This window comes from Sceloporus occidentalis, unplaced genomic scaffold, assembly GCF_023333645.1.
Source record: "Sceloporus occidentalis isolate IW3139 unplaced genomic scaffold, rSceOcc1.0.p SCAF_1, whole genome shotgun sequence".
NCBI lineage: Eukaryota > Metazoa > Chordata > Lepidosauria > Squamata > Phrynosomatidae > Sceloporus > Sceloporus occidentalis.
In genome coordinates this window covers 213,477,482-213,494,444 of record NW_028316981.1, presented here as the reverse complement: position 1 = coordinate 213,494,444, position 16,963 = coordinate 213,477,482, and the positions used below count along the sequence as shown (strand labels likewise).

At 40.6% G+C, this 16,963-nt stretch overlaps 1 protein-coding gene across 1 annotated transcript; it reads right to left on the bottom strand.

Moving 5' to 3' along the window:
* Window positions 1-4,480: 4,480 nt before the first annotated feature.
* On the bottom strand, window positions 4,481-12,468 carry MBOAT4 (membrane bound ghrelin O-acyltransferase MBOAT4). The gene is made up of 3 exons (XM_089539844.1): window positions 12,404-12,468; window positions 7,833-8,057; window positions 4,481-5,791 (listed from the first exon to the last, which is right to left on the bottom strand). Exons 1-3 carry the CDS (start codon window positions 12,466-12,468, stop codon window positions 4,798-4,800), a joined length of 1,284 nt encoding a protein of 427 aa, XP_089395970.1. The 3' UTR covers window positions 4,481-4,797.
* Between the last annotated feature and the right edge of the window lie 4,495 nt (window positions 12,469-16,963).

The window sequence follows — 16,963 nt, the reverse complement described above, 5'->3', positions numbered from 1 at the left end:
AGAAAAAAGATTCCGCTCATCATTCGGAAGAACTTCCTGATGGTAAAAGCTGTTTGATAGTGGATGATACTCACTCAGAAAGTGGTGGAGTCTCCTTCTTTGGGGGTTTTTAAACAGAGGCTGGATGGCCATCTGTCAGGAGTGTTTTAATTGTGAGTTCCTGAATGGCAGAACAGGGTTGGATTGGATGGCCCTTGGGGTCTCGTCTAACTCTATTATTCTAAGAAGAGCAATGTTTTGAAGCATTTTCTGCCTAAGATGCCAAAGTAATGTAGGTATTCTGGACCTTGACCTGAGTGACTGAGGAGCACCATTTGATATTCTAGCTCAGGCAGTCAAAATTTATTCGGCAGGCCCTGAACCTTGAGATCCTTGCCAGTGGGAGCAATTATTTTTGAGCTGCAAGGGCATGGGAACATGCTTGTTTTACCCTCCAAGTGAGCTATCAAGCCAGGAGCTCCCCCACAGAGATCCCATGAAAAGATTTCCAGTTTCAGCTTTCAGAAGGTGAGGATTGGTGTGCATTAATATTTAATAAAACACTGTTGGGAAATCAATACAGTTACCATTTACCAAGTTTGGTGTCAGCTGGGAACCTAGCAGCCAGGCTGTGCATGAGGGGAGATGTTTGCTCTCATAATTTAAGCAGGAGGGCATTAATAAAAGGGTAGGTCATATTATACTTGAAGGAAACATTTGGATGAAAAACACGCACCCAGAGGTAAAGGTTTTGCTCAGAGAGAGCAGCTGGGCAAAGTTCAAGGAGTTGCACAACATCCTGAGTGAAGAAAGGCCTTTGTCCTGAGGGCTAAGGGAGAAATGGAATTGCTGGAATATAGAAATTGCTTTCCATGCTGTTAGTGCTTGCTTGAAATCAGCCTAGATATGAGAACCAACGTGTACATCATTCCACACTACTTGGCCATAGACCTTAGAACAGACCCAATGGGGTGTAGTGGTTTGAGTGTTGTACCAGGATTCTGGAAGACTAGGATTCAAATCCCTGCTTCCTGTTGTTGCTGTTGTCATTTCCGACTTATTCCGACTAAGGCAATCTGATCATGGGGTTTTCTTGGCAAAATTTGTTCAGACGAAGTTTGCCACTGCTTTCCCCTGAGGCTGAGAGAGTGTGACTTGCCCAAGGTCCCCCAGTGGGTATCATGGGCCTGTTACAGACTGCCAAAATAAAGCTGCTTCGGGTCTCTTTGGAAGTATGCTGTTTAAATGATGCATGCACCCTAAGAATCCGGAAGCTGCACCAAAGCTGCACTCCAGTGATTAGGAGTGTAGTATGGCTTTGGCACGACCTCCGGACTCTTAGGTCCCATGCATCATTTAAACAGCATACCTCCAAAGAGACCTGAAGCAGCTTTATTTTGGCAGTCTGTAACAGGCCATGGTCAAACTGGGAATCAAACTCCAGAGTCTCAATCCAACCCTCAAACTGCTACGCCATGCTGGCTCTCTTCCCTGTGCACCTATGGAAACCCACCTTGGGTGACCTTGGGCAAGTTTTCATATCATTCTTCATTCCATGTGTAATTCATTTTTTATCTCTATATATAGCTCTTCTGTGTATTGCATCCAGTGAGTATTATTATTATTATCATTTCCTCTTAGTCTTGTAGTATATTCCTTTCTCATCATATAGCATTTAAATTTGGGTGTTTATTTCTCTTATCTTGTTGAAGAAATCTCTTGTTCTTCCTTTTTTTGTTATTTCCTTCCATTTCCTTGCACTGGTTATTATAGTAGTCTTCTTCATCCTTGATCACTAGTCCTTAGGACAGTGCTTCTTTCCAACAAGATTCTGCCCTAGGTGGAGTGGCTGAAGTCTTTTGCAGGAGATTCAATAGCCATATACAAACCCTGGAGGGACCCAGACCAGGGATCAGCTCTGGATTTCTTGCTGCCTTCCATCTTCCACCATACTTAGCTCATTGCCACCAAACACACCTATCTAGCTGTTTCAACTTTGCCCATAGAAACAGGCCATAGAGAGGCGGCAACCTTCTAATATGCAGAAAAGAGCTATTACACTGGATCAGGCTGCCATCTGGTGAGTCTTTTAGCAAAGCACAATCAGGTTGTGTGTTTTTCCTAGAAAAGATCTTAATGTGTAAAGATGTGTAGCTGAACACTAAAGTTAGAACCGTCCAAGCCATTGTATTGCTCATCACGAAGTATGGCTGAAAGATCTGAAAAAAGCAGATAGGGTTAGTATCAACTCACTTGAGGTGTGGTACTGGAGAAGAGTGCTGAGGATCCTGTGGACAGCCAAAAGGACAAACCAATGGGTCTTTGAACAGATCAAACCAAAAATCTCCCTGGAAGCCAAGATAACAGAACTGAGGCTGTCGTACTTTGGCCACATCGTGAGAAGACACAAGTCACTGGGAAAGACAACAATGCTAGGAAAGGTAGAGGGAAGTAGAAAGAGAGGAAGACTGCACACCAGATGGATAGATTCAAAGTCATGAGCATGAATTTACAAGACCTAAGCAGAGCAGTGGAGGGTAGGGGGACTTAGAGATGTCTCATCCACAAGGTCACCATCAGCTGGGGTTGACTCAACCACATGGGACATCCTTACCTGGACAGTGAAGGAGCCCTGGTGACGCAGTGGTTAAATGCCGGTCCTGAAGCCACAACACTGTGAGTTCAATCCCAGGGCTCCAAGGTCAACTCAGCCTTCCACCCTTTCATAGGCTGGTAAAATGAGTACCCAGCTTGTTGGGGGCAATTGGCTTACACATTGTAAACTGCTTAGAGACTGCTTAGTTCAGTATGAAGCAGTATAGAAATGTAAATGGTATTGCTATTGCTGTTACCTAACTAGCCAAGGCAGGAAATGGTGTGGAACTACAAGACTAACAGACCAAAATATACTGTAGCACCATGGGTTGCTCTCACACTTTTCTCCTCTGCATAATGCTGCTGTTTGTTCAACAGCAGCTAAGATGAGAAGCAAACCACCAAGACATGAAACTAAAGGTATGGGTACTACCATATGTTATCAGCAGTGGGCAGCTAGCATAGAATAGTTGTATAAGTGCTGGACTAGGATTCCAGGGCATCAGGATTTGAATCCATGTTCAGCCATGGAAATTCCCCAGATGACTTTGGACAAGTCACACTCTCTCAGCCTCAGAGGAAGGCAATGGCAAACCCCTTCTGAGCAAATCTAGCTAAGAACATCCTAGGGCAGAATCACTATAAGTTGATGTTGACTTGAAGGCACATCCCAATAATGAAGCTGTGCAATGGCACCACCTTGTGCTTTGCACTTGTGGTGCATTTGCCAGAAAGATAGGTCAGCAGCTGAATAGGATGCCACACATAACCGGAGAACACTGTGGGTGTCATTAGTATTATTTGAATGCTTGAAAGGATGTGCATCAGTAGATGTTTCCATATAATGGGACTGTCATGCTAGGTCTAATTGTACAGCAGGGATGGGAATTTTGTGGTCCTCCAGATGTTGGTGGACTACAAGTCCCAGCATCCCCTACCATTAACTATGATCACGAAAACTGCTGAGAATGGCAGCCCAGCAATACCTATGGGCCCATCCTTGCTCTACAGACAGTAACACAAGCAGGGAAGGAATGGGAGAGGGAACTACATTTGCTTTATCTGTCACTTGCTAAGTGGATTTAAGGGGAGGCAACCCAGTGTTTAGGCTGCTCAGTGTTTTCAGCATGTTAGCAAAGTTACAGTATGTGAGCACTTTATATCCAAGCTGAAGGATTACTTGGGCATTTATTCAAGTATTTGTGTATTTTTTAAGTGTCTACTGAGCACCTTGGACATTGCTTAAATAGAAACTGTTTCTATATTTTCCTGAATGGTTTGGCTGTGTTTAGTCTCCCGTGGGATAATAGCTATGCATCAACAACTCACTTCTGCTTTTCCGAACCCTGACAGTGTTGCAACTATTTTGGAAAAGTTCATGCTTTTATAGGGGTAACATGAAAGATCCAGGTATCCAGACTTATATTTGTATTATAATTTAAAGTCTTTTGTCACTATAGAAACTCACATGCTTGATCGGTGTCACCAGACCTGGTGTATTAAATTATGCTACCCAAAGCAAAGACAGTAGTAAGGTTTTGAATACAGCTGTTAAACTACTTTGGATACTTCAAATTTTGACTGACATTTATACTTGGGTTGACATCGCAAACATTTTTGTGCACCTTCAGGGCCAATGGGCAAAGTTTAGAGGATTTTTTTTCTTTTCAAAAAAGATTTATTAAATTTATTAACAGTTACAACAAGAAAGAAAGAAAGAGGCAAGCAAAACCAATAAAAAAAGGAGGAAATTCAATGTAGGATAACAATTGTGAAGATATTTGTTCTAGATTATACTATGGAGAAAAGAAATCTCTCTTCAGTGTCTGATGAAAAGAAAACCTGAGACAGTTGCTGGTTTTGGTTCCATTTTGTATGGAATGATGTCAAAAAATTATGGCTTTTAAGTATCACCTGTTTCATTTCATTCAAATCATAAATGAAATAAACAGAATCAACCCAGGCAATGCCAAGCAAGTACCTGTATTCCATTTATTTATTTTCCTAGTATATGAATAAGCATACGCTTATACGCAAACCCACTCTGAAGAAATTTGCCAAGAAAATCCCATAATAGGTTCAGCTTGGCATCATAAGTCAGAAATGACTGGAAAGCACACAACAACAACAAAACAACAACGCATCTGCAGAATGCATTGAAAGTTTTAAAATCTGTCTAGATTACCCTCATTCTTTTAAATAAATATATACATATTTCTAATATCAGGAAGTGTGCAAATGAGGGTCAGTCGAACTGATCACTCTTTTCTTTGCTAAGAAGAGGAGCGAAATGATGTAGACAAGTGGAAAGAAACTATTATATGAAAAAGATAGCCACCAAAGTATTGAGAGACCCCTCATTTCGACAGCAATTATAATGTATGCCACAACTAGCTGTGTGTGACACCAGGTCAGGCTTTGATACACCAGTTTCTGAGGCTGCGAATTTGCAACCGAACTGAAAAAGCGATGAAAACAGTAGTCAGCTTCCACCATAACCGCCCAACACAAGAACCCAAAGACCTGACCAGGATGGAGGCCGTGCCACCAGGCGGAGAAGGCAAAAGTAGCCAACAGAGGATGTGATTTGCTCCGCTGGAATATGAGCCTCCTCAGCCATTGAGCTGTACTCTTGTTCCATGTTCGGGTGAAGACGGCAATCATGTTGGTCGTTTCGAGGGTCCAAATGTCCGTGTCCATAAGGGCTCCATCAGCCGTTCCCATACAGTGATCGCAGCCTAGTTTCAAACCCAAGCCAGCTGCAATGAAGAGAGACTCATCAACCATCCAGTTAGAGTAATAAGTCAGCCTGAAGACCAAGGCTGAAGTCCACATGACATAAATACAGCCAAAGTGAGTGCAGTCAGTCAGATCCGTCTGAGAGCAAATGTATCCCTTGACAATATTTTTCAGGAGGCTGAGTATCAGAGCGCCCAAGCCTTTTTGAGCAGCAGCCCAAATGGAGCACTGGGAAGATGTTCTTTTGGAATACTTTATCCATGTCTGAAATTGGTTGAAAGAACGCAAAGGTCCACCCAGTAGGGTAGGGAAAGAGAGCAGATAGGTACAAAATGGCAGTGCCTGGAAATGATGCCATCCAAAGGATTCCTTCTCTGCATCCGGCAACCAGATCCTCACTTTTTTTTCATGGATATCCAAAGCCAGTGAGGTGACCTTCTGGGTCATCAACATGAGGGCAGAAAGGGTAATGAAAAATCTGAAACAGAGAAAGTGAGAAGGAGAAGAACATATACTTTGCCTTTATAAAGCAAAGGTTCTTCTTGTTGTTAAGCATCTTCTAGTTGATCTTGACTTATGGCAACCCTGTGGATGAGACATCTCTAAGTCCCCCTATTCTCCACTGCTCTGTTTAGGTCCTGTAAATTCATACTCATAACATCCTCAGTAGAGTCCATCCATCTAGCATGTATTCTTTCTCTCTTTCTACTTCTCTTCACCTTTCTTAGCATTATTGTCCTTTCTAATGAGTCCAATAGGTTTCAAGTGCAAAATATTCTCGGCTGTGACAATTCAGTTTGAAAAATATATCTTTCATTATTTTAACTGTTCAGAATTATCTAAGACATCATTTGGTGAAGGTGCAGCAAGATATTCTGTTCATTCTAACAGTCATATTGAGGCAGCCTATAACATTTTGCAATGAGCACAACTTAACCTAATTAATCTGCAACTATTAACCTTCATTTCATGCTGAAATAAAGATTAAATGCATGTGCTTCAAACCATATTTGTTACCTATTTATCTGCTTTGTATCTGATCTTAATACATAATCTTCATCTGTTTACTCTCCCCTTCTCTCTCCTTCCCCTCCATCTATTGCCTTCTGTGCATCAAATTTTGCTCCGTTTTTGTGATTAGACTACAATGCATGTATAACGTATATGCATGGATGAGCAATATATAAAATAAATGAAAACAGACTAGTAACCAAGACATCCATCTGGATCTTTAAAAATAACAGTTGTTTCTTTCCTCTACCACCTGGTCTCTCTGCTTTATCCAGAGCCTGAAGAAGTATATTGAATTCTACAGAACTCAAATGCTATCTCATTGTATATTAACTCTTAGTGTGACCTGATCTCTTGCTGTTCTTATTTATATCAGATACAGTTTCTACATGGAGAAACAGAATGGTTCCCAATTGGCAAAGGGGTCAGGCAAAGCTGCATCCTTTCACTGTATCTGTTCAATTTATATGTATAAAATATTATACAAAAAACAGACTTCACAGAAGTAGGAGAGGTAACAATAGGAAAAAGGAATACCAATAGTCTAAGATATGTAAATGTCACCATAGTACTACCATAAAGCATCACAAACTTAGAGCAACTACAAAGGAAGATGAAGGAAGAAAATGCAAAGGCAGGCTTACTGTTGAACATAAAGGAAGCAAAAATAATGACCACGGCAGATCTATACAGATTCAACATAGACAATGAGGAAATAGAGATAGTAAAAGAGTTCTTGTACCTTTGATCAAACATAGATCAAAACAGAGACTGCAGTCAAGAAATCAAAAGACTAGGAGATTATCGTACAGTTTAAAAAACTGACTTACTGCTTCCAAATTAATTTCTAATTTGGGATACATCCAGATTTTATTGCACACGCTTTTGCTCGAATCCGAATTCAGCCGGATGATTTGCAAAGCCAGGAAGCTCCCGGCTTTGAAAAGAGGCTGGCAGAACTCAGATTCTAGCCAGATGTTACCTGGGATGCACCCAACTGGCAGCATTGGCGACAAAAATCCATGTGGTAAAATCCGGATGAATCCCAAATTCTAATTGAATTCTACAGCGGTAAGTCAATTTTTTAAACTGTGCACTAATCTCCTTAGACTGTTTTAACTGCCCTGGCACAGGGCTGGGGAATCCTGGGAACTGTAGTTACTTGTGGCACCAGAGCTCTCTGACAGTATAGGCTATATCTATCACAGAATTACAGTTCCCAGAATTCCCTAGTACTGAGCCAGGGCAGTTAAAGCAGTCTCAAACTGGATTATTTCTGCAGTGTGTTTTGGACCTAAGTCTACAATCAAAAGAAGTAGTACTAGTAATAATAGTATTATTGCCAGAATAGGATCCCTGGATATCAAGACTCACAGTTGTCTGTCTGCTATTCCTGTTACACATATTAACACAACAAAAGGTAAACAACCTCAACAAAACAAATTGCTTGAAAAATGTGAGCTGCATTAACTGATTGCATTAACGAACTGGAACAATTACGGCTTTACCTGGGGCATGCAGTTTCTTGGAGATAATATTCTTTATAGTGCAGCCAAAGATGGCACAGTGTTTGCCAGGTCATCTGGAAGAAGAATGCCCGTTTGTGGACTTGCTGCAGGTCAGCTGAATGGATTACAGTGAGAGAGCAGAAAGCAGATGCAAATACCAGCCAGGCGTAGTAGCCCATGGCAGCACCAGCCAGGATGAAACCACCTACCAAGAGGAAAACGTATCTAAAAAAGGAGCAGAAAGGCTTCCAAAGTCAGTTAGGCCGTTTTTCAGCCTGAGAAGTTTCCTGCTGTTTCTGAGGCTTTTTGAACTAGGGAACTGAAGATTATTTCTAAAATTGGGAATTAGAAATGGCAAGAAATTAACTCTCTGCCTAAAGTGACTTTGAGGATAGAGGGCATTTGCAGGGAAGAAGAGGGCATGGGTGCTTATCTCTTCTCCCACCTTCTGCTGCTTTCCATAAATATTTTCCAGCAAGTGGACTTTTTAATAATGATGATGATAAATGGAGACATAAGGCAGGTATCCTATTGGAAATTCACATCATCGTATCAACTCCAGTTAAACAGTTAGAATTGTGGTGTGGTGCAAAAGTGATATTCCCATTCCCGTTGTCATAGCTGAGCAGACCGAACAATAAGGCCACGGTTGCGCTAATCCAAAATCTTCTGAATGTTGGTGTGTGTGTGTGTTTTTCCTATGTCCCCAAACAGACGCTGTACTCTGGACAACCATAATCTCTGAATCAAGTGGTCACATCCACACTACCCCATATGCACATCAAACAGAATAGTTTGGGAGTTGCAAATGGGAAATTTTAATACCTTTGAAGACAGGCAATTGAGTCAGAATGAATGACTGAATGAAAAATTTATTTATATACCGCTATTCCTATATAGATCATAGCGGTTTACAACATAAAATGATACAATTATAACGTATATCCCCAACGGTGTAAACAAACTACCCATAACCAATTCAAAACTATACAAAATCCTCTAAAAACCATTATATTACAATCATTAAAACTATGTTTTGCTGGACAAGCCCAATAAGGCTGGTTTACAACTTCATTCTCAACCCGGAGGTTGCCAGTCCAAGCAATCATTTACAATGCAGATTTGATTTCCTTTGATGTAGGACAAATACCATTGCCTTCAGGCTAGTTTCTGCCTATAAAAGAGCCCCAAAATCCTTTGTTAGTGGCTACTTAGAAGGCACAGGGACAGTCTGTCACTGTGAACTCTAACCAGTATCGGTACGTCCGTCCCCCCCACTGCTCACCTTAACAGCCATATCCCATGCCATCCCCTTCACAATTGGATCCAGAGCCAAGCCTCGTCTTGTGTAAGTATCGCCATTAGTTTAGCCTCCAACTATTCCAAGCTAATTCCTGATTTCCTTAGTCCTGGCATGTATGTTATGTGTGAGTGAACATGGATTGTTGTGTGATTCCCCCCCCCCCCTTAATAAAATAAACACTTTATTCAGAGAGTTCTACCTCTGCAACATTTCTTTGATCTCTTTTCTCTTAGTATATAGGTGGGAAACTTTCCCATAAAGGTTGCTTGTAACACAACCTTTAATTAATTAATTAATTAATTAGATTGTGCTAATTAAAAATTCCCCTAGAGAGACTCATTGCTACACTATATAATGCACAAACCAGGAGAGGCTGCAGCAGTTGGCTTTTGCCTGAGTCTCTCCCCTGCTGAGTTGAGTGCAAACTATTCTTGCACATTGACCTCAGTTTTCAATAACTGAAGTAAGCTGAGGACAAACAGGGAAAGTGGGAAGAGAGAGAGAAAAACCTGGACATTTTAAAAGCATCTGAAAATGTGGGGCAACAGATTATCTGGGCCTGTCTCTACCAAACTGGAACAGTTGGAAGGTACATAATTGCGGTTATTGTTTGATTGTAGACATTTCTTAGTGTATTTCTTGCTAGAGAAAAAAAAACATTTAACAAATAAAACATTCACATTGTTGTTGTTATTGTGTGCCTTCAAGTTGTTTCTCACTTATGGCAACCCTAAGGCAAACCTATCATGAGATTTTCTTGGCAAGTTTCTTCAGAGGGGAGTTGCTATTCCCATCCTCTGAGGCTGAGAGAGTGTGACTTGCCCAAGGTCACCCAGTGGGTTTACATGGCCAAACTGGGAATTGAACCCTGGTCTCCAGAATCATAGTTCAACGTTCAGACCACTACACCACACTGGCTCTTATGGAAAAAAATAGTATACAGAAAATAAAATAAGCATACATACCTTGAATTTATAGATAGATTCCAAAAGGTGCATAGATAACGAAACAAAACAGCAAATGGTAAGGCAGCCAGCTGGTACAAAGCTGTGGTTTGAAATAAAAATGGGTTTTCCCAGTCCATTGTGATTGTTTTTCTCAAAACGCTGTTTCACAGATATTCCAAATGAGACCTGACCAAAGTGGAATAGAGTGGTACTATTACTTCCTATTACCTCTTTTGGTATCACCTAAGTAGCATTAACAATAACATTCATATTTCTATGCCACTTCATATAGTGAACTAAGCACTCTCTGAGTAAAGATTGTCCTGTATATTGCTGCCTTTCCCATATATCATGGTGAGCTCATGATGGAGGTCATCCAGATAACAAAGGTGAGTTAACCAGAATTTTAAATGACTATGCCAAGGAGACCTGGATTTTTGCTTTGGGTTCGTGATATTACACAGTAAAAAAAAAAGACTGTAAATATCTTCTGTTTGCCCAAACTCCATTTTTGCTTAGCATCTCTGTCATCATGCTCAGATTGACAGATGTTACATACTGTACTTGCTCTGCTGGGTTTCTTCTGAATACGGATAAGATCATGTGGAAGTGGAGATAAGAGCTAAAATACTCAATAATTTCAACATCTCCATGACGCAGGACAAAGAATGAAAGAAACATAAGTGTGTTCTTATCCATTCTCTCTGGTTACAATCATATGCAAACTACTTCTATGATGATATGTAGTGTAACAAACAGAAAGGTCTAGTAGGCAGTGTTCATAAAGTAACACATGAGAAAGGTTTAATATCTAAAATATTCAAATGATGCCTGATTAATTTATAACTTACTTATACTGGATGACTCCCTGGAAATAGGATAATTATTTTACTGTTACTACAGGTATATTTGTCAGATTATTATTTTACAATATAGTATTTATTTGTCAATAATATTCTAACTATACTATATTTCCCATTTTTTAGCTTTATTTTGCACTGAAGAAGACGTTCAATCAAAACGTGTTTGGATATTTTTATATTTTATCTATTTTTTCATGCACTTTGGATGCTGGATATTTTTATATCTTATATTTTGTATGTTATATGGAAGCTCATATACTTTTTATTTTCGATGCATATTGGGTGTGTTTATACTTTTAACTTTGTATGAATTTGGGGAGTGTACATACACCTTGTCGTGTTTGCGTTCTGGCACAGTGTATTGTTTTGTCTGCACACTGTTTACCTGGATGCCAGAAAATTACTGTTACTGCATCATTTGAATATTTTAGACATTAAAACTTTCTCATGTGTTACTTTGTGAACACTTTCTTCCTAGACTTTTCTGTTTGCTATACTGTTCTGTGTAGTGTAAACCATGGCAATAGCGGTAGGCATGGACAATTATTTAAATAGAGCTAATGGAAGTAGGTCTATAATAAGACAATCTGATACCAAACTCAGCATTTCCCATATACATCCTAAAAGCAGGGGCAGTTAGGAACAGGAAGAGTTTTTCTTGAAGAAAATTATTCTAGTTTCCATTCACCATTATATTCATCAACCCCATCCAAATACACATACTTCTCGCTAGTTATTAATGTCTTTCACCTTGGGATTTACAGTATCATCCAAAATCACAAGACAGTGATACTTTTTTGGGGACAACCAAAATGCACATTATACATGCTGCAAGCTTTCAAATCTCCACTGGCTTCTTCAGCAGATGAAGGTGTTAAAAATCATACAGGAGAAAGAAAAAAATTGACAGTGTTAATCATAAGCACCTTTATGGAAAACTCAAACAGTAAAGTCTCAGTCCATTGGCTCTTTCTTTAGGATTCCTCTGTTGTGGCTAAAATGCAGTGTCTTCGCATCCAGAAAGTATCTACAAGGGTGGCCACGTTGGCCGCCTTGAGTCCCTATGTTGGGAGAAAGATGGAAATAAGAAAATAAAATACACAAAATAATAATAATTGACCATATAGTAAAGTACAGCATCATCCAAAAATCCACAAAATATTGATACCTTCATTGGACAACCAAAATGCACATTATACATGTTGCAAGCTTAAGCTGTAGAAGGGCAAATAGCAATCACTTAGAAGGTAAATCTTTATGTAAAAATATGTATGCAACTATATATCGGTTGTGATGGTGCAAAGCAATACAAGCATACCTCCGTTAACTAAGGCCCAATACAGACTGGTGCAAAGCGCAGGCCTGGGGCCGATTTTAGGGTTCTGGAGGACAGGGCATCCATATGCGTCCAGCCCTACTAGCGTCGCCCATGCGCCTTCTTGCTGCAGCCCCACCCACATGGGCATGCGCACACCCAAAGGGCACTCTCCAGAAGGGGTGGCGTTGTGGCATGCTAGCGCCATTATGGTGCTCCTAAAAATAAGTCACTCTAGGCGGCTTCTTTTTAGGGAGCGCGTCAGTCTGCATGGAGCCGCTCATCTGTATCCCCCCAAAGGCTCCGGCAGCTCCTTCAGTGCAACCCCCTTTCTGCCATGCAGGAAATCTGTCACTCCCTGTTACAGATGGCCATCCAGGCTATGTTTAAAGATGTCCAAAGAAGGAGACTCCACCACTCTCTGAGGGAGCATGTTCCACTATTGAACATCTCTTAGTGTCAGGAAGTTCTTCCTAATGTTGAAGTGGAATGGGAATCACTTTTCCTGTAGTTTCAATACGTTGCTCTAGGTCCTGTTCTCGGCAGATGCAGAATACAAGCTTGCACCATCCTTAATATGACACCTCTTCAAATATTGAAACACGGCTATCATATCACCTCTTAACCTTCTCTTCTCCAAACTAAATATACCCAGCTCCCTAAGTCTCTCCTCACAGGGCTTTATTGTTTCCAGACCTTTCACCATTTTGGTCACCCTCCTTTGCACACACTCCAGCTTCTCAACATCCTTTTTGAATTGTGGCACCCAGTACTGGACACAGTATTCCAGGGGAGGCCTAACCAAAGCAGAATAGAGTGGGACTACTTCCCTTGATTTAGACACTATACTTCTATTGATGCAGTTTAGAATCATATTGGCCTTTTTAGCTGCTGTATGTTCAAACTGTGGTCTACTAGGACTCCTAGATCTCTTTCTTATATACTGTTTGTTGCCAAGTCTCCCATCCTATATCTGTGCATTTCATTATTCCTCCTTGACATTTCTCACTTTTGAAATTCATTTTGTATGCTTTGGCCCAGCTTTCTAATCTATTAAGGTCATTTTGAATTTTGATCCTGTCCTCTGGGATATTACCCATTCCTCCCAATTTGGTGTCGCCTGCAGATTTGATAAACATGCCCTCTATTCTTTCATCCAAGTCCCTGATAAAGATAATGTGATGGGACACTGTAGTGTTTGTGCAATAAAGCCTGAGTTAGGAAAGAATGGGATTCTTCTCCAGTTGATCCTATTATATCTTTCTATGCCTGCCTATGGGAGAACCAGCAGGGCGTAGTGGTTTGAGTTCTGGACTGTGAATCTGGAGACCTCAGGGTTTGATTCTCAGCTGAGCCATAAACTCCACTGGGTGACCTTGAACAAGTCACACTCTCTCAGCCTCAGGAGAAGGCAATGGCAAATGTCCTCTGAATAAATCTTGCCAAGAAAACTCCAAGTTAGGATCACCAAAAGTTGAAAACAACTTGAAGGAGCACAACTGCAACAACAACCATGCCTGCCTACAAATGACAGCAGTTGCCTCCAACATCTCTTTCTGAGCATGCATGAATAGCAAAACAAAGACAAAAGGGAAAAGCAGATTAGCCTGCCTCACCAGCTACACTCAGCATGTTTTTGAAAAATATAAATATATGCACCAAAATAGAACTCGTAAGAAAAATGGAGTCTGGTGAAATTAAAAATAATCTCTGCATGTATTTTGGAAGAAAATTTCCAACAGTCTCTAGAAGATTCTATGCATATTTTTGGTCCAGAACACACTATAGCAATAATCCGTTTAACTGCCCTGGCTAGTGCTAGGGAATCCTGGGAATTGTAGTTTATTATGGCATCAGAGCTCTCTGACAGAGAAGGCTAAATGCCTCACAAAAACTTCCCTAACACTGAACCAGGGCAGTAAAAGCAGTCTCAAACTGGATTATTCCTGCAGTGTGTTTTGGATCTTTCTTTACTTATGCAAAGCTTCCTTGGACTGGTTCTTTCATTTCAAAATGTTTGCGGAAACATGTTATATTATCCCTGTTCTCTTCTTTCCATGTTATTTCTGTTTCTGGTACCAAATTTTCTGTAAAAGAAGAACCAGCCGGGAACACATGGTGGTGATGGTGGTGGCGGTGGCAGAGGAACCATAAATGAAAAGGATCTCTGCAGCAACAATTAAAATGCAAATCAGGAACGGGAGAGACACAGTTCAAAGATATAACTGTGTTAGTCTGTAGCATCGGTACGTAGAGAGATCTTGTAGCACCTTTGAGACTCACAGAAAGAAAGAAGTTGGCAGCATGAGCTTTCGTAGACTTCAATCTACTTTCTTGGGTACATATTATTATTATTATTATTATTATTATTATTATTATTATTATTAGATATAGCTGTGTTAGTCTGTAGAATCAGTGGAGATTACCGCACTAGGGTAAAAGCGTTCCCCAATGTGTTCTCACTGGCGCGAGCCTGGAGCGTGATGAGAACCAGAACGCTAGTTTACCGCACGGCGGAATGCCGCCGTCGCCGCCGGGCATTCCAAATGTGTTCCAAATGTGTTCCAGGGACGCCATTTCTGGGAACGGTTCAAAACCGTTCCCAGAAATGGTGTCCCTGGAACACATTGGGAATACATTTGGAACACATTTGGAACGCCCGGTGGCGATGGCGGCGTTCCGCTGTGCGGTAAACTAGCATTCTGGTTCTCATCACGCTCCAGGCTCGCACCAGTGAGAACACATTGGGGAACGCTTTTACCCTAGTGTGGTAATCTCCAATATGTGGAGAGATCTTGTAGCACCTTTGAGACTAACTAAAAGAAAGAAATAGGCAGCATGAGCTTTCGTAGACTTCAGTCTACTTCCTCAGATGCATATCATTATCATTATTATTATTATTATTCAAAGATATAGCCTTGTTAACAGAATCAGTATAATAATAATAATAATTTGTTTTATTTATATACCGCTATTCCAAAGATCATAGCGGGGAACAGCAAGTAAGCTAATTAGCAAGTAAGCTAATGTAGAGAGAACTTGTAGCACCGTTGAGGATAGATACAAAATCATATGATAATTACCTGCTGACGATGCTATTATCCTATGCAACTGCATTTTTACTAACCTTGTGTGATAAAAACTATTGAGACAATTGGGACAAGCCCATTGTTATGTCCTGGGCCTTTTCACACTACACAGCTATACAGTCTGCTCTCTATGTACATTGGTGACTTTGACTTCTGTGGATTTGGCTTATTTGTGTATTTCATAGAATCAGAGAATCATTTGATTAATATGTTCTCTCTAGGAATCTCTCAGTCTTCCAGTGCAACTCTGCTGGAGAAAACACTTCTCTGGGCATTTATAGGTCTTCCAGAGTGATTCTGTGATCAACCTCTGACAAAGTTGTGCCGGGGGACCTAGAAATTCCTAGAGAACAAGAGCCATCACTTCCTTAACCAGCTTCAAAATGGAGCTGAAGACCATCCTGTTCAGAGAAGCGTTCCCAGGCATTGCATAATTGTCACTTGCTATTTGATGTTCTTTTCTTGCCTATTTTATTGAATCATTTCCTGTATTGCTATGTATTTTATATGTATTATCCTACTAGAGAGGCCCCTTCCCCACCACCTTTTCCTTCTCCTTTTGTGTCATGTCTTTCTAGATTGTAAGCCTGAGGGCAGGGAACCATCCAATTAAAAAGATTGTATGTACAGCGCTGTGTAAATTTACAACACTTTATAAATAAAGGTTAATAATAATAAAATAATAGAAGTGATCTCTCCGCTAAAAAAATAAAAAATAAGTTGTTATTTGTGGTTTTTCCACATTCCATTGCCACCCTTTGAGGCTGAGAAAGTGTGACTTGCCCAAGGTCATCCAGGGTTTTACATATGGCCAAGCTGAGATTCAAACCCTGGTCTCCACTGTCGTGGTCAAACCACTGGCTCCCTCTTCTCCCTTCCATATCACTGACTGCTAATTTGTCGTGATGTTTATGTTTTGATTGCGTGCTTACTGTATTATGTTAGAGACGTTTTAATTTTGTAATATTGGTGTTTTAGGCTGCATTTTTATTCTTATTTCATTATGATTTGTACTATGTAAAGGGCTCTGCAAATTCTACAGTGCTCTATAAATCATCATCATCATTATCATCATCATCATCTTTGGCTGCATCTGCAGTTTGACTCTGGTAGTTTATACTGAAAATATTGTGTATGAAATGGTTAATAAATACTCTTGCTCTGTGTCTGAGGATGTGTATTTTGAGCTACTAAATCCACTTCCACACCTTCAACTAAACATTAAAAGACATAGCTGTGTCAGGCTGAATCTGCACTGCAGAAATAACCCAGTTTGACACTGCTTTCACTGGTTCCATGGTGTGGAATGCTGGGGTTTGCAGTTTTGTGAGACATTTAGCCTCCTCTGTCAGAGAACTCTAGTGTCACAACAACGTACAAATCCCAAAATCCCATAGCATTGAGCCAGGGCAGTTAAAGCGGTACCAAACTGGATTATTTCTGCAGTGCGGATGCAGCCTTCTGTAGTCATGAGGTAAAATTAACCCATAACTGAACTGTTCATTTTTCTGAGGGACATTGAAAAGTAGTGGGCGGGGCCTGACTCCGTTTTGGACCCGCCCTCCTTTGTTTCTCATTGGTTGCGCGTCGCCCCTGGCCACGCCCAAATCCTCT

Bases quoted from the DNA above. Each gene is read 5' to 3' on its own strand.
- MBOAT4 (XM_089539844.1), bottom strand. From the start codon at position 12,468: ATGGCGCTAGCATGCCACAACGCCACCCCTTCTGGAGAGTGCCCTTTG. The intron at 8,058-12,403 runs GTGGGTGGGGCT...CTCCTTTTTTAG, and splicing joins TTGGGTGTGCGCATGCCCAT to ATACGTTTTCCTCTTGGTAG. The intron at 5,792-7,832 runs GTAAAGCCGTAA...TCTCTGTTTCAG, and splicing joins CAAGAAACTGCATGCCCCAG to ATTTTTCATTACCCTTTCTG.